We start from the raw sequence: 26,470 nt of genomic DNA, 5'->3' as shown, positions 1-26,470 counted from the left end.
ATTATGAAATATTTTTTTAACATTATTTAAAAAATATAAGTATATGCAAAATGAATCTATTAAAAACAGTACTGTAGTAATGAGGTAGTAATTTCAAAATATACAGTACCAGTCTAAAGTTTGGACACACCTACTCATTCCAAGGTTTTTCTTTATTTTGACTATTTTCTACATTGTAGAATAATAGCGAAGATATCAAAACTATGAAATAACATATGGAATCCCACTGCTGGCTTGCTTCTGAACAACCCTAAACAGGGTTGGTCCTGGTCGGTCCCTCAATGGGAGACCAACTGCTGCTGGAAGTGGTGTTGGACGGCCAGTAGGAGGCAGCCTTTCCTCTGGTCTAAAGAAAATTTCCCAATACCCCTGGGCAGTGGTTGGGGACATGGCCCTGGGCAGTGGTTGGGGACACTACCCTGTGTAGGGTGCTGTCTTTCGGATGGGAATTTAAACGGGTGTCCTGACTCTGTGGTCATTAAAGATCCCATGGCACTTATCGTAAGAGTAGGGGTGTTAACCCTGGTGTCCTGGCTAAATTCCCAAGCTGGCCCTCATACCACCACGGTCACCTAATCATCCCCAGTTTACAATTGGCTCATTCATCCACCCCCCTCTCCCCTGTAACTATTCCCCAGGTTGTTGCTGTAATTGAGAAAGTGTTCAGTCAACTTACCTGGTAAAATAATGGTTAAATAAATGTACTCAACAAAAAATCTATTTGAGATTGTTCAAAGTAGACATTCTTTGCCTTCATGACAGCTTTGCACACTCTTGCGTTTGAGCCAATTAGTTGTTATGACAAGATAGGGTTGGTATACAGAAGATATCCCTATTTGGTAAAAGACCAAGTACATATTATGGCAAGAACAGCTCAAAAAAGCAAAGAGAAACGACAGTCCATCGTTACTTTAAGATATGAAGGTAAGTCATTCAGGAAAATTTTAAGAACTTTGAAAGTTTCTTCAAGTGGAGTTGCAAAAACCATCAAGCGCTATGATGAAACTGTCTCTCATGAGGACCACCACAGGAATTGAAGACCCAGAGTTACCTCTGCTGCAGAGGATGAGTTATTCAATTTACCAGCCTCAGAAATTGCAGCCCAAATAAATGCTTCACAGAGTTCAAGTAACAGACACATCTCAACATCAACAGTTCAGAGGAGACTGAGTGAATGAGGCCTTCATGGTTGAATTGCTGCAAAGAAACCCCTACTAAAGGACATCAATAAGAAGAGACTTGCTTGGGCCAAGAAACACGAGCAATGGACATTAGACTGGTGGAAATCTGTCCTTTGGTCTGATGAGTCCAAATTTGAGATTTTTGGTTCCAACCTCTGTGTCTTTCTGAGACACAGAGTAGGGGAGTGGATTATCTCCGCATGTGTGGTTCCCACCGTGAAGCATGGAGGAGGTGTGATGGTGCTTTGCTTATGACACTGTCTGTGATTTATTTAGAATTCAAGGCACACTTAACCAGCATGGCTACCACAGCATTCTGCAGCGATTTGCCATCCCATTTGGTTTGCGCTTGGTGGGACTATCATTTGTTTCTCAACAGGGTAATGACCCAACACACCTCCAGGCTGTGTAAGGGCTATTTGACTAAGAAATTGAGTGATGGAGTGCTGCATCAGATGACCTGGCCTCCACAATCACCCAACTTCAATCCAATTAAGATGCTTTGGGATGAGTTGGACCGCAGAGTGAAGGAAAAGCAGCCAACAAGTGCTCAGCATATGTGGGAACTCCTTCAAGACTGTTGGAAAAGCACTCCAGGTGAAGCTGGTTGAGAGAATGCCAATAGTGTGTAAAGCTTTCATCCAGGCAAAGGGTGGCTACTTTGAAGAATCTCAAATGTTTCATATATTTTGATTTGTTTAACACTTTTTTGGTTACTACATGATTCCACATGTGTTATTTCATAGTTTTGTAGAAAATAATAACAACAAAAGAAAAACCCTTGAATGAGTAGGTGTGTCAACCTTTGACTGATACTGTATATATTTCAATATTTGAGGTAGGCTAAATAATCACACTAGTTGTTGTATTACTTGTCGGGCACAGCTGAGTGAGAAGAAATGTTTATAATTAATAAATAAATAGTTTAATATTTTTAAATTATCTTACTGGGCTGATGGAGTCTGCGTCTGATTGTCAGTCTCAGTGGAGGGAGAGGGCAGCAATATTGTGCAACTGCAGCCTGCAATTTGGGGTGTTCCTGCATGCATCCCATTGGTTCCTTCATGAACCCCCCCCCCGAGCATCCCATTGGTTCCTGCATGAGTTTTTTCGATCCCACCTGCCGGAGTCCTCCTTGCTACCTAGCGGGACACCCGCCCTCACCGTCGTTAATAGAACTGTGGGAAAACAGTGCCCGACAGGTGGGGGTAAAGGACACTGTCTACCGGTATCGCCACCGCCTACCGGTAGCACAGCAGGTGGGAGGATGGGGAGACATTGTGTGCAAGCTAGCATGCTAGTTATCTAGCCAGTACCCGGTGTCGCCACGCCTCCCACCTGGTGTGTATCGGACTGGCTGGTGAAGCTAGAACACAGTGTCCTTCGCTTCCACCTGCCAAACAACTGCCATAAGCCATCATTAACAGGACTGCAGGAAAATAAAGCCCGACAGCTAGCTAAAAAACAGTACTGGTGTACAGCTAGCCAAGTACCCTTTGTCGCCCCTGCTCTGTGGATTTATCGGGGACTGGCATCCAACATTATTGTGCATTAACGCCACCTACTGTACTGGAGCACCATCGTCTCCTGCCTGTCCTAGTTTAACAAGTTACCAATAGAAGTAAAAAAGAGGGGTTACCGGAGATGCAGGAACGCCGCCGAATTGCAGGCCCCAATTGCACTCTACGAGGGGAGCAGACTGAGGGTCTGCCTCTCAACGTCCCTCTGCTCTCCATTTCCTCCACTGACACTGACCAAAAAGGGACGCCGTCTTCAAGCTGATGGCGAAACTCAAGTCGCACCGCAATTTCTGCCTCGTGCACAAATTCATGTTGTTACTCACATGACCAGAGAATGTCACACCCTGATCTGTTTCACCTGTCTTGTGATTGTCTCCAACCCCCACCAGGTGTCTCCCCTTCTATCTTGTCCCACCAAGTCCTACCAGCGTGATCCCCTGTTTCCTGTGTTTTAGTTTTTGCTTTTTCTAGTCTTCCCAGTTCTGGTCTTTCTGCCTGTCCTGACCCTGCCTGCCGTCCTGTACCTGCCTGACTCTGATTTGGATTATGACTCTTTGCCTGCCTTGACCTACCGATTGCCTTTCCCTTGTACTGTAATCAACTCTGAGACTCATATTATCCACCTCCTGTGTCTGCATCTGGGTCTTAGCCTGAGCCTAGACAAAGTGAAGTATTCCACAATATTAAAAAAGACCCAATAATAACAAGGTAAACCTATCCATACACTTTCCTACTCATTCAGTGCAACTTCACTGCTGTTTGTAGCATGAGTGGACGTAGGTAGAGCGCACATTTTATGGCAGCTCTTTGCTGTAATTCGTGAACAGTCTCTACTTAGTCATGGTTTTAAAAGTCTTGAAATCTCAGTCTCAATTGTGCTGTAGCTTTCTTTTTTACGCCTGCTACGTTACTGCAGACATGGTAAACTGAGCCATCCGATTGTCCATTGGTAGGCCTACAGTGCATTTTATTTGCTGCCGGGCACATGCACGCTGACTTCGGTCGCCAAGCTGTATGGTGTTTCCTCTGACACATTGGTGTGGCTGGCTTCCGGGTTAAGCGAGCAGTGTGCCAAGAAGCAGTGCGGCTTGGCGGGGTCGTGTTGACTCTCGACCGACGCATGACTCTCGACCTTCGCCTCTCCCGAGTCCATAAGGCAGTTGCAGCGATGGGACAAGACTGTAACTACCAATTAATATCATGAAATTGGGGAGAAAAAGGGGCGAAAAATACAATTACAAAAAAAAAAAGATATTAAATGGTTCAAAATGGGAACACGTGGCGTGTACAGGGCACCTACCCGATTCTTGGTGTTTGCAGCCATGTTCCACCCCTTTACGTTAATGAATTCATACAGTATATGCAAATACACATTGTATATTTATGCAAATTAAGAACATATAATTTTCTTTATTTTTACACAAAATATTTAAAAAATGACAACATATTCCTTATATTCTAAGAACAAAAGTTAAATTTGACAGGAATTGAACACCTAAATCCCTGACCTCCATTCATTATTTGTCCGCCATAATTCAGTCAATATCTGATGGATAAAATAAAATAAACTTGTTGATGACTGTTGCTACTGTAACAGCTCTCATGCGTGTGTGAAATCATGTGCAAGTGTCTCTCTCCTCCACCCCCCCTTACTCTATCCTTTAGATTTGTCCTCTCCACTACACTACTCTCCCTGACTCCATCTCCCTCCTCTACCCCCTCTCATCGCTAGACCTCAGGGAAGTTTCATTATGTAAGAGGCCTGTGTGCAGTAAAACACTGCTGCAAACCAATCCTTAAATAATTCACCCACACTGCTATATAAAGCTTGTGAGTATCATGCATGCAGATAGCCTTCAGAGGGGGCGAGCTGGGCGCAGGGTATCACACCATCAAGATCCACCACATCCACTCATCTCAGGGGGTGGGCTCTACGCTGTCTGGCCAATGAGCCAACCATGTCACTGATATTCTCAAAAACAAACAAAACGCACACACACCCTCTTATATAGCATCCATCATAGTAATAAAACACACAAACGCTCATGAGAACAGGACAAGCATAGGCATAGCAGAATGGTGAAAGGCCTCTTCTCCCACAGACCCTTATACGTGAACACAACAACTAGCTGTGCATTTTCACAGTGAATGTCAGAAATCTAATTGTGGGTGTAGAGAAACGGATCAGAAACGGCTGAATGTTTATTGTAAATATGGATGTCTAAAGGATGGTCACCATTTTTTAGGAAGATCTCTATCCAGCCTAAGCTTTGGGAGAGAAAAACTGAGAGACTGCACATGTCATAATCATATTTCAGAAGAGAGATTCCCCCTGTGTGCTTACTGACTGGCTGTCTAAATCCAGAAGTGCCTCTACTGATAGGTGAGCCCTTTCCATGATTGTCTCCGTTTTGTTCTGAAAATAAATTGGGTATTGTGAGGGTTGCCTCTCTCAGACAAAAGGCATTCAATCCACAGTGATTTACCGAGCCCCACCTGAACTAACACCTATAATGTCCTAGAATCACTCTAAGAGCCTAGCTTGATTGTTCACACTCTCCAGAGATGCCCTGACATGGGACCAGGCCAAGTGGCAGACACAGTCTCCTCTCCTCCAATAGCTAGTTCATGTCCTGGTCACAACAACCTTACTCATAGGCATCACTAATATCCTCATTCCTCTATACAAAGACTCAAATCCCCATGATCCCTGGTGGCCACCCAACCTCCAAACACAGAGAAGGTACAGTAGTCCAGCTGTGTGACAGAGAAGAACAGCACCTAGGGTAGATTTTTCAATGAACCCTCTTCCCTCTCTGTTACATTTCCTGTGTGGACCAATCATGTATCACAGTGCTGAAGAGTGAGGTCAATACACACTCCCGAGACCCTACTTGTAAATAGAGGGCTCTCCTTGAACCAATAAAACAGTACTCATGCCACTGTGAATGTAGCACATGCCATTGTGACGCTGTCCTGTTAGGTGGGAGGATGTAGCAAGTGGACATATGATAGTATCCATCACTGAGTACCAGAGGGAAATGATGTGACCACATCAGAGGTTAACATCTTACCACCTGATATATAACTGTAAGAGAACATAAGAGTAAGTGTGACATCGTAAAAATAAACGCTGAGTAAAATCAAACGGGAAAACAAACGCTTAAACACACAGGTGAGTCATTTATAGGCCAGTATGTTTAGCTATGTGCTAAGCTTTGCTTCAGGGCAATTCCATGTTAACTGAATGACGCAGACTCACCTTTTTCACTTTATCACTCTGCCAAACAAAAACCATTGGTTGCAAAGTTAAACGAACCATACAACTCTATGCACAAGGACTACTTTGAACCATTTCGCCCTAAACATTTTACAACAACACATTTACAGTATATAAAGTACAATAGAATACAGTAGAGTATAGTTCAGTAGAGTTCAGTACAGTATAAAATACAGTAAAGTACAATACAGTCAATTATACTGTACTCTACTCTAGTGTGAAAACAGCACCCTGCACGCTATCCCTGATGCAGTGAAAATAATAAAAAATAAAACAATGAAGTAAGCTTTATTTGTAATATTTTCTCCATTGTAAAATAATAGTGAAGACATTAAAACTATGAAATAACACATATGGAATCATGTAGTAACCAAAAAAAGTGTTAAACAAATCAAAATAAATGTGATACTTTAGATTCTTCAAAGTAGCCACCATTTGCCTTGATGACAGCTTTGCACACTCTTGGCATTCTTTCTACCAGCATCACCTGGAATTCTTTTCCAACAGTATTGAAGGAGTTCCTACATATGCTGAGCACTTGTTGGATGCTTTTCCTTCACTCTGCGGTCCAACTCATCCAACTTAATTGGATTGAAGTTGGGTGATTGTGGAGGCCAGGTCATCTGATGCAGCACTCCATCACTCAATTTCTTGGTCAAATAGCCCTTACACAGTCTGAAGGTGTGTGTTGGGTCATTGTCCTGTTGAAAAACAAATTATAGTCCCACTAAGCACAATCCAGATGGGATAGCGTATCGCTGCAGAATGCTGTGATAGCCATGCTGGTTAAGTGTGACTTGAATTCTAAATAAATAACTGACAGTTTTACCAGCAAAGCGCCCCCACACCCCACACTGACCTTCAGTCAATCAAGAAAATTAGTGATGGACTGTCGTTTCTCTTTGCTTATTTCAGCTGTTCATGCCATAATATGGATTTGGTCTTTTACCACCCCTACCTTGTCACAACACAACTGATTGGCTCAAACGCATTAAGAAGGAAAGAAATTCCACTATTTAACAGGGCATACCTGTTAAATGAAATGCATTCCAGGTGACTACCTCATGAATCTGGTTGAGAGAATGCCAAGAGTGTACAAAGCGGTCATCAAGGCAAAGGGTGGCTACTTTGAAGAATCTCAAATATAAAATGAGTAGGTGTGGCCAAACTTTTGACTGGTACTGTATTTGCCACAGCTGCAGCTGTGTAGGGTATTAGGATCTCTAAACAAGCCCCAAGTAGTACCACAATTCCTCAATCTTCAGCCATCTCAAAAGAGATTTTTTTGTGAGCAGCATGAAGATATTACTCAAATTGATTGATCGGTTAATCAATTTCTAGTGCTATGAGATTGCTGCATTTACCAGACCTGCCAAGGATGGCACAGGCATTGATCTGGGTGTGGTCCTCCTGAAATCCCTTCACATTCAATACACAGTTGCAGTGGTTCATCCAGCATATCCCTCCTCCCTTACGATGCAACTGACCCACAGAAGACGGATGTTCCTGTATTAACAACTACAGTCAACTTTGAGTGAACCCATTCCACTGTCAACCCGTTGTCCTCTCTGCAAAAACACTCACTCGTTGAGATGCAGCACAGAAAACACACAGCTGTCTGCTGTCTCTGTATTGTCACCTGTTCAAAACAGTCCCTTTCCAAAATGATGTAGCTATGCCCTCTCAGAATGGAACTGAGTACGAAGGGATCCATCCTTGCAATGCTTGCTGACTTACTATCATGCAGCACATTCTTTTGCTAACTCATTACAACTTAAATATGCTCAGCTTCTAAAGCGATTATTATTAAATTCCCCTATTGGCAATAGCCCCAAAAATATTAAACATATGACAAATAAATGATGATGTCTTCAATGGAACTGGTTACTTATTGTACTAACAAGAAGTTAGATAGTATGCAGGAATACATTACAAGAAGACAGTCTATGCATAATATTCACCCCAAAAGTTGATATATCCAATACCAGTCATATATGTGTATATGTGTAACACCCTGATCAGTTTCACCTGTCCTCACTATTGTCTCCACCCCCTCCAGGTGTCGCTTGTTTTCCCCAGTGTATTTATCCCTGTGTTTCCTGTCTCTGTGCCAGTTTGTCTTGTATGTGCCAAGTCAGCCAGTGGTTTTCCCGTTCACCTGCTTTTTGCTATTCTCTTTTTTCTAGTCTTCCCGGTTTTGACCCTTGCCTGTTTCTGGACTCTGTACCTGCCTGCCTGACCATTCTGCCTGCCTTGACCACAGGTCTGTCTGCCACTCTGTACCTCCTGGACTCTGATCTGGTTTTGACCTTTTGCCTGTCCACGACCATTCTCTTGCCTACTCCTTTTGGATTAATAAACATTCAGACTCCAACCATCTGGGTTTCACCTTGTGTCACGATATATGCCATTTTTTCCCAAGTACCTGTAGGCAATATTAATGTATGGGAGTGGTCTAAACTGTATAGGCCTGAGCCTGTATGACATATTATAGGCTACATCTGTGTTTTTGTAGCTTTAACCTATTGGATGTGGGGATGGTCCCACCATAGCATCATCAAATCATGTTGCCCTGTCCATCGTAGTACTGTAGGCGCACTGGGACAATTTGAAGAGCCCGCTCATTCTGAAACAAATCGCAACCCTTCGCCTACCAATCCTGCATGAGGAGAGCAAACCGAGGTGAAATTCAAGACTGGAAAATATTCCCATGTTGTATAGGCCTATCAATTTATATCAGAGGAGACTGGTGGGAGAAGCTATAGGAGGACAGGCTGGAATGGCTGGAATGTAATTTATGGAACTGACTCAAACGTGGTTTCAATATGTTTGACACAGTTCTATTTAATCCATTACAGCCATTACAATGAGCCTGTCCTCCTATAGCTCCTCCCACCAGCCTCTGGTTTATATGTACTCTCGGTTAACCCAGAACTAAAGTCTCATGTAATTGGTCAGCTGGTTAAGTTCTGGGTCAAGAACTTAAGCTGTACCATAGAGGCACAGAATACGTTAGAAGAAAAACTAAGAAATGGAGGAACTTATTCAAGAAAGACCCAGTGTAATATATTATACAAATAAAGCCAACTGGATAGAATATGGGGAAAAATGCACCAAATTATTTTCAATCTTCAATATAGAAATGCTACCAAAATGTGTTAACTTGTTACAAATGGAGTCACGCATGATTCACCGACTGATATTTAGAAAGGGGAAGTAAAGTACTTTAAGAATGTTTTTGTTTCAGTTTCCATCTCCACTAACTTGAAACTAATTGTATGGATTTTTTTTCTAATAATGTAAAATTAACATCTGACTCATGTGAAGGCCAAATTACAGAGGAACTTCTTGATGCAACTAAAGCCTTTAAGGCTGGGAACTCCAGGGCTGGATTGCATACCAGTGGAAGTAACTTTTTTTTATATACTCAGAGGACCATTATTACCATGTTTTAACCACTCCTATATACAGTGGGGCAAAAAAGTATTTAGTCAGCCACCAATTGTGCAAGTTCTCCCACTTAAAGATGAGAGAGGCCTGTAATTTTCATCATAGGTACACTTCAACTATGACAGGCAAAATGAGAAAAAAAATCCAGAAAATCACATTGTAGGATTTTTAATGAATTTATTTGCAAATTATGGTGGAGAAAAAAGTATGTGGTCACCTACAAACAAGCAAGATTTCTGGCTCTCACAGACCTGTAACATCTTCTTTAAGAGGCTCCTCTGTCCTCCACTCGTTACCTGTATTAATGGCACCTGTTTGAACTTGTTATCAGTATAAAAGACACCTGTCCACAACCTCAAACAGTCACACTCCAAACTCCAATATGGCCAAGACCAAAGAGCTGTCAAAGGACACCAGAAACAAAATTGTAGACCTGCACCAGGTTGGGAAGACTGAATCTGCAATAGGTAAGCAGCGTGGTTTGAAGAAATCAACTTTGGGAGTAATTATTAGGAAATTGAAGACATACAAGACCACTGATAATCTCCCTCGATCTGGGGCTCCACGCAAGATCTCACCCCGTGGGGTCAAAATGATCACAAGAACGGTGAGCAAAAATCCCAGAACCACACGGGGGGACTTAGTAAATGACCTGCAGAGAGCCGGAAACAAAGTAACAAAGCCTACCATCAGTAACACACTACGCCACCAGGGATTCAAATCCTGCAGTGCCAGACGTGTCCCCCTGCTTAAGCCAGTACATGTCCAGGCCCGTCTGAAGTTTGCTAGAGAGCATTTGGATGATCCAGAAGAAGATTGGAAGAATGTCATATGGTCAGATGAAACCAAAATAGAACTATTTGGTAAAAACTCAATTTGTCGTGTTTGGAGGACAAAGAATGCTGAGTTGCATCCAAAGAACACCATACCTACTGTGAAGCATGGGGGTGGAAACATTATGCTTTGGGGCTGTTTTTCTGGAAAGGGACCAGGACGACTGATTCGTGTAAAGGAAAGAATGAATGGGGCCATGTATTGTGAGATTTTGAGTGAAAACCTCCTTCCATCAGCAAGGGCATTGAAGATGAAACGTGACTGGGTCTTTCAGCATGACAATGATCCCAAACACACTGCCCGGTCAACGAAGGAGAGGATTCGTAAGAAGCATTTCAAGGTCCTGGAGTGGCCTAGCCAGTCTCCAGATCTCAACCCTATAGAAAATCTTTGGAGGGAGTTGAAAGTCCGTGTTGCCCAGCAACAGCCCCAAAACATCACTGCTCTAGAGGAGATCTGCATGGAGGAATGGGCCAAAATACCAGCAACAGTGTGTGAAAACCTTGTGAAGACTTACAGAAAACGTTTGACTTCTGTCATTGCCAACAAAGGATATATAACAAAGTATTGAGATAAACTTTTGTTATTGACCAAATACTTATTTTCCACCATAATTTGCAAATCAATTCATTAAAAATCCTACAATGTGATTTTCTGGATTTTTTTCTCTCATTTTGTCTGTCATAGTTGAAGTGTACCTATGATGACAATTACAGGCCTCTCTCATCTTTTTAAGTGGGAGAACTTGCACAATTGGTGGCTGACTAAATATTTTTTTGCCCCACTGTAAATGGTAGATTATCAGACATGCAACAAGAAGTTCTGATATCATTAATCATTAATACTGAAACAGGACCCAAGTGGTGTGTGTGTGTGTGTGTGTGTGTGTGTGTGTGTGTGTGTGTGTGTGTGTGTGTGTGTGTGTGTGTGTGTGTGTGTGTGTGTGTGTGTGTGTGTGTGTGTGTGTGTATAAGATCCAGTCCATTAAAGAAAATGGAGAACTCTTACACTTCAGTGTTGTGATGCAAAAATCCTAGCAAAATGCTTGGCACATAGAATTAAAGTATTGTCAGATATTATTCATCCTAATCAGACAGGTTTTTTACATGGACGATACATTGGAGATAATATAAGACAAATACTGGAAACAATAGAATACTATGAAATATATGGGACAACAGGCCTGGTTTTCATAGCTGATTTTGAAAAGGCTTTTGAAAAATACGACTGGAGTTTATATATAAATTTTATATAAATTAATATATATACATTTTGGGGAATCTCTTATAAAATGGGTTAAAGTTATGTATAGTAACCCTAGGTGTAAATAATGGCTACATCTCAAAGTGTTATACTATCTAGAGGAGTAAAACAAGGTGGTCCACTATCGGCATATCTATTTATTATTGCCATCAAAATGTTAGCTGTTAAAATTAGATCAAACAATAATATTAAGGGATTAGAAATCCGTGGCTTAAAAGCGAAGGTCTCATTGTACGCTGATTCATCTTTTCTTTTAAAACCACAATTAGAATCTATCCACGGCCTTTTAGAGGATCTAGATACTTTTGCTATCGTCTCTGGATTAAAACCAAATTATGATATTACGTATTGGATCACTAAAAAATTCACATTTTACATTACTGTGTAGGTTACCAATGAAATGGTCTGACGGAGATGTGGACATACTAGGTATACAAATCCCAAAAGGAAGAAATGATCTCACTCCAATAAATGTTTATAGAAAGTTAGCAAAATAGATAAGATCTTGCTACCATGGAAAGGAAAATACCTGTCTATTTGAGGAAAAATCACCCTGATTAACTCTTTAGTCATATCACAGTTTACCTATTTGCTTATAGTTTTGCCTACACCTAGTGACCTGCTATTTAAATTATATGAACAAAAAATATTCCATTTTATATGGAATGGCAAGCCAAACAAAATTAAAAAGGCTTATTTATATAACGAATATGAATTCGTAGGGCAGAAATGATTAAATATCAAAGCATTAGACCTCTCACTAAAGGCATCAGTCATACAAAAGTTATGCTTAAATCCAAACTGGTTCTCTAGTAAATTGGTAGGAATGTCTCATCCTATGTTCAAGAATGGCTTTTTTCCCTTTATTCAGATTACACCTACTCACTTTCGGTTGTTTGAAAAGGAAATAATCTCCAAAATATCGTTATTTTTTAAACAAGCCTTAGAAAGTTGGTTACAATTTCAGTTTGATCCACCTGAAAAGACAGAACAAATAATACAACAAATATTGTGGTTAAACTCACATATACTAATAGATTTTTTAAAAGTATTTTTTCGAATAAATTTTTTAAAAAGGTATAATTTTAGTGAATGATATCATAAATAGGACTGGTGTAGTTATGTGACACATGCAGCTAACACAGACATATGGAAATATCTGCTCTACCCAAAATTACAACCAACTAATTGCAGCATTACCACAAAAATGGAAGAGGCAAGTAGAAGGGGAAAAAAGTAAGGAACTTGTATGTCGGCCCTGTTTTAAAGAACATAAATGGTTAAAGAAAGTGTGATAAATAAACACATATACCAATTTCATTTAAGGACCAAAAAACGGACAGCTGTGCCATTTAAATTGCTAAATATTTGGGAAGAGATTTTCGATGTATCCATTCCATGGCACATGTTTATGAATTGATACACAAAACAACGCCCGATTCAAAATGTCAAATTTTTCAATATAAATTACTATACAAAATTCTTGCAACCAATAGAATGTTATATATATGGGGGATACATTCTTCCCAGCTCTGAAGATTTTGCTGTGAGGAGGCAGAGTCATTAGATCATTTATTTTGGTATTGTCCATTTGTAGCTCGTTTTTGGTCACAGGTCCAGGAATGGCTGAAGAATTGCAACATTTTTCTAGAACTAATGCTGCAGATAGCAACACTGGATGGTTTGAAAAGCCATAGTCAGTCAATCAATAATATAATAATTATTTTAGCAAAAATGTTTATTTTTAATTTACAATCTGTAGAAGCTATGAAAATAGAAAGGTTCAGTACTTTTGTTAATCATCACAGCACAGTTGAAAAATATATGGCAAATAGAAATCCAAAATGGATGGGGTTGAGAGAGAGATGGGAGGGGTTGAATGGAGCTGAAGGGTGGGACTAATAACAAGATAACCAATGTAAAACATATGGGGTCCGCAATATTAAGCTGATCCACCCCTTTCAAAAAAGAAGTTCTTGGCCCATACATGTTAAGAGAAGAGATAAAGAAATGTTAGAATGAGGAGCTCCACCTTCTCTCTTTGCAAGTTATGCGCCACCTCCCCTTCCCAAATTCGAAAGATGCTAACACGGAACGCAAACCGGCTGCGCGCGTGCTCCATCGTGCATAAATGTATTTTGTCCCCCACACCAAACGCGATCACGACATGCAGGTTAAAATATCAAAACAAACTCTGAACCAATTATATTAATTTGGGGACAGGTCAAAAAGCATTAAACATTTATGGCAATTTAGCTAGTTAGCTTGCACTTGCTAGCTAATTTGTCCCATTGAGCTAGCTTGCTGTTGTTAATTTGTCCTGGGATATAAACATTGAGTTATTTTACCTGAAATGCACAAGGAATCATGTCTAGTCATCTCTCTTCCTTCCAGGCTTTTTCTTCTCTTGACTTTATATTGCGATTGGCAACTTTCATAAATTAGGTGCATTACCGCCACTGACCTCGTTCGTCTTTCAATCACCCACGTGGGTATAACCAATGAGGAGATGGCACGTGGGTACCTGCTTCTATAAACCAATGAGGAGATGGTAGAGGCAGGACTTGCAGCCCGATCTGCGTCACAAATAGAACTGACTTCTATTTTAGACCTTGGCAACACAGACACTCGTTGGTGCCACAAATAGAACTGACTTCTATTTTAGACCTTAACAACACAGACGCTTTCTACATTTATTTTGCAACGCAAGCGGTGTAGTCAGCCTGTAACACCTTCGAAATCGTGATTTGTCCAAATAACCAGTGAAGACAAGCAAAACACGGGAACTAGTGCTGTTCCTTATCCTAGCATCCCATTAAATCCAAACAGATTATCTTGGTTTACAAACAGAATCTTCCACAACAGATTAGTGTATGCCAGATTTGACAATGCCTGGATAGTTATTTTACTTATAAACTAACCACATATTATAGCAATCTGGTGAGTGGCAGAACAGTCGATGACGTGACACCCAGACATTGGTTGATACATGCAACTTCTGAGCAGGGGCACGCGACCTGTATGTGACAGGTGTCAGGGGCTTGGTGGGTCTAGCAGGCAGTGATCGTCTTGATTTTATACTTTTCACATGTTCTGCAAGAGATTAGAGTCCCCTATGAAACACGGACCACATAAGGTTCCCACCCTTACATTACGATAAACCGAAGAGTAGATGTATAGCCCTATTTTCAATCAAGTGCTAAAGTATTTTTTATTCTAAACAATGCATATTCAATATATCACAATGCTGCTGTCCGGGCCTGGATAGCTGCAGCACCGAACGCGGGTTTACATTAGATTAAACCTCGTCTGCGCTTGCAGACAAGTGCCATGGGGTTGGGTGTGCAATTGAGACTCGATTTGTAAATAAAATGCGTCAGAAATAAACTATTCCAATATTGGAAAGCGGCAACCCCAAGGAGGAGCCCTGACGCACCACCGTAAAATGACTAAAACTGTCATATATCCCACGGGATGGCACATTTATAATAAAAAGCCATTTAACATGAACGAGACGGGAAAGACAGTGACTTATTATTGAAGCTCAGTCGACACTATTTTACTTGTAGCATAGCCCCTATACATCATTGCAGACGACAGCACTTTTGACGCCAGAAAATGATATTGCAGAGACAATAGGGCTATTGAAAGAAAAGGCTACAGGTCTACATTATGTTATATTTTCTATGATATGCACACTAATAGCCTACATCATAGAAGCATAGACGTTATTGGCACACGTGCCAAAGAAACGTGAATTATAGGCCTAATCGAAACGAGTGCTACTTTCAAACTCAAGATCCAAGCAAAGATAACCTATATGTTTTACTCATCGACAGTGAAAACTGCCACATACAATTCCAATATAGATTGCAACCCTCCCCATCCCCCCAGTGAGTACGTAGATCCACGTATTCACCAAGCGCCTTCTATCACAGTGCCAGCGAAATCATGCTGCATCACTGCCTCAACCGCAAAGACCTCCACGGCAACACGGCCTCATTTAGTATATTCTTCTGCCTGTCCATGACTAAATACAATCACATTGGGACAGTGCAAAACATATTGCCGTGACACGATTAGGAAGAGTACCCCCCCCCCCTCCCCCCCACACACACACACACACACACACACACACAGAGTCTGTAGGCTATAGCTATAAATACAGTCACTGCCTTTCACTGTTTATCAACATCACAGGTCCCGAGCAAAATACAATTATTTATATAGCACATCAGACATCCACATGACGCAATACCCAACCCTAAACGAGATCTTAAACGGCACACAATTAATAGCGTATAGCTCTTAATAGCCTATAAAATAATTAAAAAACAAAGAAAATGCACTCACTTTTTACTACCCGATCCGTGGCGTTTAAGACCATGTCAACGTTAGACATCTTCATGGGCAGTTGCGCTCTTGAGGCAAACTCGTTTTTAGTCCTCCTTGCGGAAGTGACTGTTTATTCTCGGTGTGTTTTCGCGGTTGCGAGATTTGGTTGGTGCAGTGGCATCACTTGGATACGTCCCTCAGTGTATCACTGCCTGCGCTGGGGATGACTACTGCTACCCAGTTAGGGTGGATGCTGCTGAGGAGGGTGCTGTGCTAAGCTGTCGTGTGGCGGAGGATGGAGGGAACGAATTAGGAGGGGGTGGCAGAGAGACAGAGTGGGAGAGAGAGAGCTCTGCTCAGGAGATCCTCACTGCGCGCTGCACCACCCCGACATGGCGTTGAGGGGAACTCCTACGCAAATGTTTCACGGGGCTGCCTGATGCTGCCATCAGGTGGAGGCAAAGCCGGGGATTCCCAAAAACACGCACGCGCCATGTTTTTGTATTCTATGCACTTGCTGAAAGGGGTGGGGATGTGCCCTGAGACGCATAGGTCTGTCGCCTACTGTATTTAGTATGGTTGTATCAGTGAAGGTTCCTGGGGTAAAACATTGTGCCATTGATTTTTTTGTATGTGAGATGTTATTTCTCCAACATTTTCAAATATTCAGAGAGACCTATGGGAGAACAAGTGGCATCCATGGAGGAGATGACAAGCCCAAAATGTGTGTGTGTGTGTGACAAGAACACATTGAATACCTAACCAATCAACATAGAACATTTCCTGGAAGTGTTCACATAACCATGGCATGTGGTTCCGCAAACTGTTCTGCCTCTCAGACCAAATGTGTCTGGATGCCAAATAATCTTGGATCAGTAGGCCTATTAGAGGAAAGTGGAAATCTTAACAGCAGAAGGTTTTCCTGCAGCCACAGGCCCATAACAGGTGCTTTGAATGAATATCCTCATTATATGAACTGCCAGAGCGCGGCGCTGTTCAGTGTCCGTGGTTCTGAAACCAGCGACCAGTCAGACCGCGCTCATCGCAGCGCTCTCCCGTAGTGCTGAATGTTTGGGCGCAGGTAGGGCATCTTCCCGTAGGCTCGATTCACTGCGGATTCTAAAATATAAATTACAAAAGACAGACAACTTGTTTTGCCACCTCAACAACACACTGTGCTGTGGTGTCACAAGCACTAGGAAGACTATTTTTTATTTATCTCAACTATCTTTTTAGCAGCCTATAGAGACCTACCTGTATATTGGAGATACGCTTTACAATAGCATTTACAATTTACATTATAGACAGGTGGTAGACATACAGTGCAGCCTATAATATGGCCATATTGGCCATGACATTTTATTTTTGTTCTAGTAATTTCTACAATTTGCAACTCATAAGAATCCATCTAGTGAAACAAAGTTTGATGACGTAAGCTCAACCAACTTGGCTTGGATGCCTTACTCATTCCCAGTGGTGTAAAGTACTTACGTAGAAAGTACTTAAAAGCACTACTACTTTAAAGTACTACTTAAGTCGTTTTTTTTTTGGGGGGGGGGGGGGGGTTCTGTACTTAACTATTTATATATTTTTCCACAACTTTTACTTTTACTTCGCTACATTCCTAAAGAGAATAATTATATTTTTACTGCATACATTTTCCCTGACACCTAAATGTAGCCGTTACATTTTGAATGCTTAGCAGGGCAGGAAAATTCTCAAATTCATGCACTTATCAATAGAACGAACCTGGTCATCTCCCTAATGCGTCTGATCTGGTGGACTCACTATACGCAAATGCTTCGTTTGTAAATGAGGTCTGAGGTTTGGAGTGTGCCCGTGCCTATCAGTACATCTGTTAAAAAAAAAAGGAAAATTGTGCTGTGGTTTGTTAAAGATAAGGAATTTGAAATTATTTATACTTTAACTTTTACAAAGGTAGTATTTTACTGGGTGACTAACATTTACTTGAGTAATTTTCTATTAAGGTATCTTTACTTTCACTCAAGTATGACTATTGGGTACTTTTTCCACCACGGCTCATTCCCATGTAGGCCTATGGCTACAATAGAAGTCGCGGATTGGTGGGTCTTCTCTTCATCTGAATTTTGTAGGCATGACGGGCGAGGACTTTGTGATGACTGTAGAAATGTATGTGCTTGGCTAAATGTTCTATGATGTAACCTTAGGCATATTACATGAACAAAATAAAACTCTGAAAACAGTGAAACAATCTCTGTAGTGCTTTTTCTTTTTGACAGCTATGAGGTTGCAGGTCCATCCCTTGCACATATGGTTCCACAGATATTACATATGCATATAAAGTTGACCATGACCCTGTTAGGCCTAATTACGGATACAAGTGGGCTATCCTATTTATACGTCTAGCTAATCATTAGAAAATATAGCACAAATTAATCAAACCATGGAGTCATATGGGAGGAACCAGTGGAGTTGTGTAGCCTAAAGACTCAGAAATGATGTCAGTTGTATAGCTCTAACCTGTCCCACCGTTTCCAGCGGATGTAGCGTGTCGCAAGCAGACGATTGCGTCACAGTCTACCGAGAAGTGATGCGGTGCCCACTTCCCAAAGCTGCTAGGAGGAGCCGGGTGAAGCGCACTGTATTTCAGTTTCGCTAGGCTACTCCGATAGTCAGTCGCCGCATTGTACTGTAAAGACAACCATTTAAAAACACATTTTGAACTCCGGGGGGTAAAATCTGGGTGGAGAGGCAATAATCGTTGTTTCGCAGAAGTAAACCGACCAGTACATTGACAGCGGCACGAACACAACAATGGCCCTGAAAAGAATTCACAAGGTAAGGAAGTAACGTTATCTTGCTTCCGTGCTAGCTAATAGCTAGCCCCCTTTTTGGCCTTCACTTTTGGCACAATTACGAGCTAGGCTACTAAAGCAAAACGGCTTGCTAGCCCACATTTAGACCGCTTTCCTCACCTGCCGCCTGGTCAGTGGCTAACTTGTGATTAGATTAATTTGCATTTGAAAACTAGCGTTAGCTAGCTGGCTACTAGGCAGTTAGCTAGCACAGTTTAGCGGCAGATGACATCGATAACAGTGCGCTATGCTAGCTAACAAGGTAACTAACGTTAACTATGAGTTATTGGCTACTAGCTAGTTAGCTAATTTGATTAGCAAGCTACCATTAGCTTACTATAGTTAGTTAATTAGGTAGTTAGCATACTGGCGGTGGTAGCTAGTTAGTTTGGCTAAATAGCTGACTAGCTTTAATCATAGCTTGCCAAATGTAACTAGCTAGCTAACGTTTTTCGGGAAATTCCTTACTAGCTAGTACTACCTACTAACGTTACTTCCTTGTAGTAAACAAATGAACATCAGCTGCTGGTATCGTTTACGCCCCAACAAAAATCACGTTTGGCATAACTACCATGGTCCTGACCTGTCTAATGCCAGTAGTTACTTCAGCAACTTGACTTGAACAAACCAGTTAGCTACTGTAACTAGCTATAAAATTGTTTTACCAGCATTGTCTTCAGTATCAACATGAAGTTGCTCTGTTGCTTTCATCTGACACTGGCTGATCAATGATTAATGAAAACGATTGAAGTTGACAGAATGTTAGACTTTGAAAGGAAAATATTTATCCGTCCATGCTATTCTAAATCCAGTACTATTTCTGTTTCATTGAGGACATTTAACTGACTTACTTTCAGTTGTGGCGGAAACGATGTTCAGTAGTAAACATGAATCCCGCTAACCCGTACAGGACAGGTCTGACCACAATGTTGTTTGTAGTCCTTGAAATGAGTTACATTTTGATAGGTCTTTATCTTCTGGCAACAAATCTGAGCCTAGCCTACTACATACCAGCCCACATTCAGCATTGGAGACATTGTATGCAGTTTTACTGAATTACTCATACAATACAGGCATTGTTCATGGAAGTATTATACTTTTTGGAAGAAATCAGAACTCTATTTATTTTTTTATTTTTTCTCTCCTAGGAGTTAAATGATTTGGCTCGTGACCCTCCAGCACAGTGCTCCGCAGGACCAGTAGGAGATGACAGTAATTCACCTCAACTTCTATCACACAACACCACCACCTGCAAACAACTTTCACCACCTATTTCAATCAATATTCATGATGGTTCATATCTTAATCACAGAAAATAGTATTTGACTCCCAAGAAAACAGTAGATGAAATGTAGCCTATAGATGGGAGCCAATAAAGATTGATGCTGGTATTCATCAATGACACTAGTTGTCATTTGTATATTGGCACGGAAATCTAATTGAAACACTATTTCCTTGTAATGGTGCTCATAGTGTATTTAAACAGTTTTCTCCTCTCTTACCTAGTGTTTCACTGGCAAGCTACAATAATGGGACCTGTAAGTATACCCCCCTGTTCTGCTCTTTAAAGTTTAGGGGTTCACAGCCTTTATTCTGGGACATATAGTAACCATCATCAATTTTCCTTTCTGCAGAATGACAGTCCGTATCAGGGCGGCGTGTTCTTCTTGACCATTCACTTCCCCACTGACTATCCCTTCAAACCACCAAAGGTAAGGACGTATCCTGGAACTTGTGGGCAGACTTTTAATGTAGCTATGAGCTAGATCTTACATTGATCGTAAAATTCCGTCATGCATGACTGTTTGTTTTCAGTGCAGGCGACATCTCGTCATTGCGGTAAAGGAGATGGTGTAAATGTAATACATTTGCAAGATACAGAAAAAAAAGCATGTCCTCTCTATAGGTTGCATTCACCACAAGAATCTACCACCCAAACATCAACAGCAATGGCAGCATCTGCTTGGACATCCTGAGGTCGCAGTGGTCGCCAGCACTCACCATCTCCAAAGGTAAGTCCAAAATGGTGCTCTTGGTTTATGTTTGTATGTGGGTCTAGATAATTTGTTCCGGTTGGCTTGAACCAGTATGGTTTGAGTTTTCACAACAGATTCTGGTAAGTATGTCCCGAATTATGCTCAGGAAGAGGTCCGAGATTTACATTGATTGTCAGAACTGTGGTGACTCTTGTTGTTGGTCGTCCTACAGTCCTCCTGTCCATCTGCTCACTTCTCTGTGACCCAAACCCAGACGACCCACTAGTTCCTGAGATCGCCCGCATCTACAAGACCGACAGGGAAAAGTAGGCCTTACACATTTTCAACATTCAACACATTTTTGTATAGCCTGTGTGCTACAAGGAAAGTGATTTGTATCCTGCTGTCATTCCAGATACAACAGAATAGCCCGGGAATGGACACAGAAATATGCAATGTAGTCGCAAGGCATAACAGCAGATAATCTGCCTTTTTATATTCGAAGGCTTGGGGAGCTTTGAACGAAAAAGATGGGAAAAGTCTTGTTGGTTTCCATTGGAGTGATTTCTTTGAGCCACACCCTCCCTCTCCCTACGCACTTGACCTCCATTCTCCTGCCTCACCCCCTTCAAAACCTGTCCAGCTGCGGTGTTGTACATATTTCAGATTGCATATTGTATACCCCACTGTCAGTTTCTGCCACTATGTCCACCGGCATCCATGTAGGACCACTCTTATTTGATTCCAAGAAGCGTTCCTTATAATTTTTTATGAACCCAAGGTTTGCTTTCCCAAGATTGAGGGATTTGTATTTTTTATTTGTATTTTTTAAACTTTTTCTTCTTTTTTTCCCTCTGTGCTTCCAGCTATCCTGTGAGATGATGGTAAGGGTGGGGAGAGATGGAACTTGGAGAGTGTTTTTGGCTATGATAAGAAATGACTTTCAATCTGTCACTATGGTTCTGGAAACCTCTAGGGGACTTTTTCTGTTTGGCTACGGTATGCCCAGGATCCCGCCTCAGCCCCACCACAATATTAATCACTGTCATTAAGATGATAGTTAAGTACCCGTGGACCCATCCGCACTGTATGAAGTGAAACAATAGAATAATGAGACGGCAATCTATTGATAGAAGTATCTGAATATAACTTCCAAATGACTGTTTACCCTCAACTTAGTCAAATGATATACTCCTTGTTGTTTTTGCTAAAGAAAAAAAATAGTACCCTTTTAGATTGACCTTTGAGCCTTCATTATATAATTTTTCTCTCAATGGTGGCAAATCTTTCTTTTTTTGGTGTAGGTCTGATTTGAAAACGGCCAATGTTAGGCAGATAAGTTGGGTGGTACAAGTAGTTTGTGACTGGAATGGTATTAATCCAGCTTCATCGTCCATTTGATCTAGCCTGAAAGGACAAAGATTTGACATGAGTAATAAATCATGTTTGAAGGCAACATCACAAGACAAGCTCTAAAATGTTTTAAGCAACAGTAGCACTAGACGAATATGATAAGAGTTGAACTGTCTACCCTCAAGTGGGCTAAGTTGAAGGAAACAATATGATTGGGGTGTATTTTCAGTTATTTTCATTTAAAAAAAAGTGAACTCATTATTCTGTCTTCTCACTTTGTATATTTGAGCAGCCATTGTTGACATAGCGCCAATGACTCATTGGCTGGATCTCAGAACCCTGGACTCAAGGACTTGACTTCCAGACCGACAAACTTCTGTATATTTAATTACCCAGGAGCTCATGGAGCTTGTCTTAATTAAACTGTAATAAACATGATTAATAAAGTTGTGGGTTTCACTGTTTTATTTAATATCCTTGCTCAAATATGTGCTTTTACCATTTTTATCTGAAGGCTTTGTCAATTTGAAAAGAGGAATGTCTTGTACGGGTTGTTTTATTATATATATATATTCACCTTTTTATTTAGCTAGGCGAGTCTTGCATGTGTCCTATTGATGTGGGAGACTTTTGCAGATGTTTTGATGGCAACAATGAAACCTACGTAATGAATCTTTTTCATACAACTGTGAAACATTTAGCCTTCCTATTATTCCAACTGATTCATACCACCATGGTGTCCCTTTTACAGCAAACTTTACATTAAGACTTAGGACCTGGCTGTTCTTATTACTGCCAGCCCAGTCAATGAATTTAGTTATTACATTATTTGAAGCAAAGTTACAGAACCTGCAACTACACTAGACCTGAATTCCAGTCTTATGTATCTGTGCTACGCTGCTCCAAAAGTTGTATGGAATATTTCACACAACTGTCTGATTTGTGAGACTTACTGTACAACACTGTCCTGAATTTTAAGGACAAAGGTGGGTCAAGAGCCGCATAATATACTTACACCAATTCAGCTGCCTTACCATGATGCTCAATTATAGTATGTTTTTAGGAGGGGTTAGACCTTTATGTACAATATACAAATAAAGGTGTCTTTATTTCCAGGCCACAAATGAGATTTTTTATTCTCCCACTAGATGGCGGTCTATCATTGGGTTTGGCTCTAATGTTAGTTCGATTTTTCATAATGTAGGCTTAACGGCTTGTGCCATTCATTTGAGGGCCACAATCAGCTAGCCACTGGCATTTACAGTGGCTGTGGTCAATTAAGAGGTGGATGAGATGTCTTAGTTAAATGCCATTAGATACCGTAAACATATGTTAAATCTATATAATGACTATGTCCATTTTCCGTGGATCCCAAGGGTAGTTTGCGGACTATCACATTCTGAGTACAGAGAATGAACATGTGATTGCTTGCGGTCTGAACAACAAATCCTTGAAATCGCGCCAGTGTTGACTGCCAGCAGCCCACTGCAGCTTGGAGCGATGAGGCGCAGGTAAAGTCTACTATAGTCTACTCTACTGCATATTTGAGTCATATACCTTGTGGTGAGGACATTTGCCCACACAGAGAACGCATATCACCAACAAAACTATGGTTCTTTCATTCACTACAGGGGCTTGAGGCAGAGCCCAATACCCTTCCACATACATTTAATTACATTTAAGTCATTTAGCAGACGCTCTTATCCAGAGTGACTTACAAATTGGTGCATTCACCTTATGACATCCAGTGGAACAGTAGTGCATCTAAATCTTTTAAGGGGGGGGGGGGGGGGGGGGGGGGATTACTTCATTTTGTGTGTCCTTGAATTTGGCAATACTGAGGGGACTGATGAGTGGAGGGAGGCCAGCCAGATGAATGGGATGAGCCTCTGGACTAAAACAGGAAGTGTACGGTGGGGAAGACAGCTGCACAGGGAGGTGAGGTACTGTCTTCTCATAAGGGTGTGTGGGAGTGAGAAAGGGGAGCTGCACTGTGAGGTTTGGAGAACGTGCGTGTCTTGCAACAGTACTCAGTGTCTGAGAAACCGGATGTTCATCTCTCTCTCTCTCCCTTCCTCTCACCCCTCACTCCTCTTCTAGGCTTCCTTTAGAGTCTCTCCTGTGGCGCTGGTCATGTGTGCAGCTGGAGAAAGAGGCCGTGTAACACTAATCCCCCGGCCGGCTCAGGAAAGTACTCTGCCTCGCTTAGCACAGAGAGAAAACAACAAAGAGCCGAGTGTGGCTGCAGCCCCAGGGCTCAGCGCTCCCACAAGAACGTCTCCTGTGTCACAGCTTGCTGCTGCCTCCTACCCATGGCCACTCTCTCACCCATTGCTCTCTCGATGTAACACTCTCTATGACACACCCCATACCAGTGGAAAAAAATACAATTTCGGAAACTATGATGCCTAACCTCTGTGTGTGTGTGTGTGTGTGTGTGTGTGTGTGTGTGTGTGTGTGTGTGTGTGTGTGTGTGTGTGTGTGTGTGTGTGTGTGTGTGTGTGTGTGTGTGTGTGTGTGTGTGTGTGTGTGTGTGTGTGTGTGCGCGTGCGTGCGTGCGTGCGTGTGTGTGTGCACGTGCGTGAGTGTGTGAGAGAGATTGACTTCTGAGGGTCCAGATCAGGAATGTAGACAAGCCTAGAGCGGACAGGAAAAATGTGGTCAGTCTGGACATTTTAAAATAACAAGGATGCACAGGCGCTCCTCTACACTATATGTCAAATCAAAGTGAGGGACTCATGTCTGCGTGCTTTTAATCAATTTGAAATGAATAGGCCCATGTGACCAATTACAAGAGTTCAGTTATAAGTGTTATAACCCATATTTTGGTAACGTGGTAAATATTGACCCCTTGCAGTACATACGCGCCGTTCCTCAAATTTCGTGCACACCCTACTCCACTATGCACATGCCTCGGAGTTTAGAGTTGGTATGGCTGATGGTCGGCATGAAAGTGATTTCCAAAGGCGCAAGGGATGACGAGGGGATTGACGTCTTCTTAATATGAGATAGGGTGAGACCCGGCATATTGCCAGAGCCAAGCTAGACACTCCAGGGATTACGGAGAAATGCGTGTCCAATTTATGCACGGCAGTACGTCTTGTGGGAATAGATGCGACCATTGTGCATTTACCTTGAACCGAACCCTTGCTTGTTATCCCACGGCCACTCTCAGTAAACACAGAAGCCTACAGGTAAACATGCTAATAATAATTTTCGAATGATAATAAACCAAATGGCGGAACAGCACTATTAATTTAATAGATTAATGGTACATTTTGGCCCTACGGGTAGTCTAGCAACACCAACCTATAGCCTATATTCGACTGACATGGAGAGAATATAAACGTTTGGCTTGGCTAAATTACAACAAATGGCATGATGAGTTAAACAAACAAGGAGATAAGTAATCACAAGAGACCCAAACCAAGCGATCCATGCTTACCTGTCACATTAGTAATTCCTCCACAGAACGTGAGGTGTGAATTGAGCGTAATAACAATTCAACTTTGGTTTCAAACCCAGTAATTAAGTAAATGTTTGGTGCTTCAATGGATAGCTCTTAAGTGCCCAAATGTGCCCATTTGTTTTGCAGATTATGCGATGCTTAAAACATTGATGATAAAGTTGGTAATTTTAATAGGTCGTGTCATGGACATGTCAATTACAATTAGTGTTTACTAACATTATTTATATTTTATTTTTGAGGATGTGAACACAAGTACACATTAATGCATTACTCATTACGCATGAAATTGCTCTGCGTAATAGTGACCGCAAGGCTCCGTTTGGTGACAGATTAAGGTTTACACTGTGTGTGTATATGTGTATGTCCAAGTGAGAGGGTGTTTTTGTGTGCGGGAGGTAGGCTGACTACTGCCAGTGTTGAACACCCCTCCCTCTCTCTCCCTCTCTCAAGCTGCCGCGTTATTTTCCAGCTCGCAACCTCAACCGCACGGCTCGATCGATTCGCATTGATTGTCCCTGACGAGCTGCTCCACTTTCTAGCCAATGTCAGCCCGTCTGCAATTGGGAAGGAGAGAAATGAAGGAAAATCTCTGCCGCCCTGGCGGTGTCATTTCCACACACTTCGGTTGGACGCCTGCCAGTAGACAGGACATTCGAAAGAGGTGGAGTGGACTCTTGGTTTGAGCGAGAAGAGGAGCCGAGCGCACCGGTCATGGGCGATAACATAGCGAGTAGCGACTGAGCGCACACACCGCTTCGAGTGTGAAAAACAACCCATCGTCTAATTACCTAATTACGCACCGTCAGCCGCTGCGTAAAATAAACATGGTTACAATCAGAAACCACCAGTGACATGCCACACGAACGCGTTATCATCCTAAATTAGAAAAATATCAATGAAGGACAACATGATGTCAATTTATAATAATGAAGTTCTTACCATCAAGACAATTATGTTGTTTTGCAAATCAGA

The 26,470-nt window shown here is 41.7% G+C and overlaps 2 protein-coding genes across 3 annotated transcripts in view; one reads left to right on the top strand and one right to left on the bottom strand.

Annotated features, from left to right (window-relative positions):
* LOC115135519 (protein phosphatase 3 catalytic subunit alpha-like) overlaps window positions 1-16,325 on the bottom strand; it is a 51,726-nt gene extending 35,401 nt beyond the window's left edge. Inside the window, exon 1 of one of the 2 annotated variants that reach the window (XM_029670288.2) lies at window positions 15,882-16,325. In XM_029670288.2, the coding sequence (XP_029526148.1) occupies window positions 15,882-15,936 (55 nt within the window). In that variant the 5' untranslated portion in view covers window positions 15,937-16,325. The remainder of the gene's footprint in view (window positions 1-15,881) is intronic. The other variant, XM_029670287.2, reaches the window with a different exon arrangement.
* A 2,118-nt stretch (window positions 16,326-18,443) lies between these two features.
* On the top strand, window positions 18,444-22,475 carry LOC115135518 (ubiquitin-conjugating enzyme E2 D2). Its single transcript, XM_029670285.2, has 7 exons — window positions 18,444-18,683; window positions 19,849-19,912; window positions 20,207-20,238; window positions 20,335-20,412; window positions 20,607-20,712; window positions 20,909-21,002; window positions 21,092-22,475. Exons 1-7 carry the CDS (start codon window positions 18,660-18,662, stop codon window positions 21,135-21,137), a joined length of 444 nt encoding a protein of 147 aa, XP_029526145.1. The 5' UTR covers window positions 18,444-18,659; the 3' UTR covers window positions 21,138-22,475.
* Window positions 22,476-26,470: the final 3,995 nt, after the last annotated feature.

The sequence above is a fragment of the Oncorhynchus nerka genome, linkage group LG10, assembly GCF_034236695.1.
Source record: "Oncorhynchus nerka isolate Pitt River linkage group LG10, Oner_Uvic_2.0, whole genome shotgun sequence".
NCBI classification, from domain to species: Eukaryota; Metazoa; Chordata; class Actinopteri; order Salmoniformes; family Salmonidae; genus Oncorhynchus; species Oncorhynchus nerka.
Note: the sequence above shows the minus strand (reverse complement) of the source record. Positions and strands in the feature narration are given on the sequence as shown.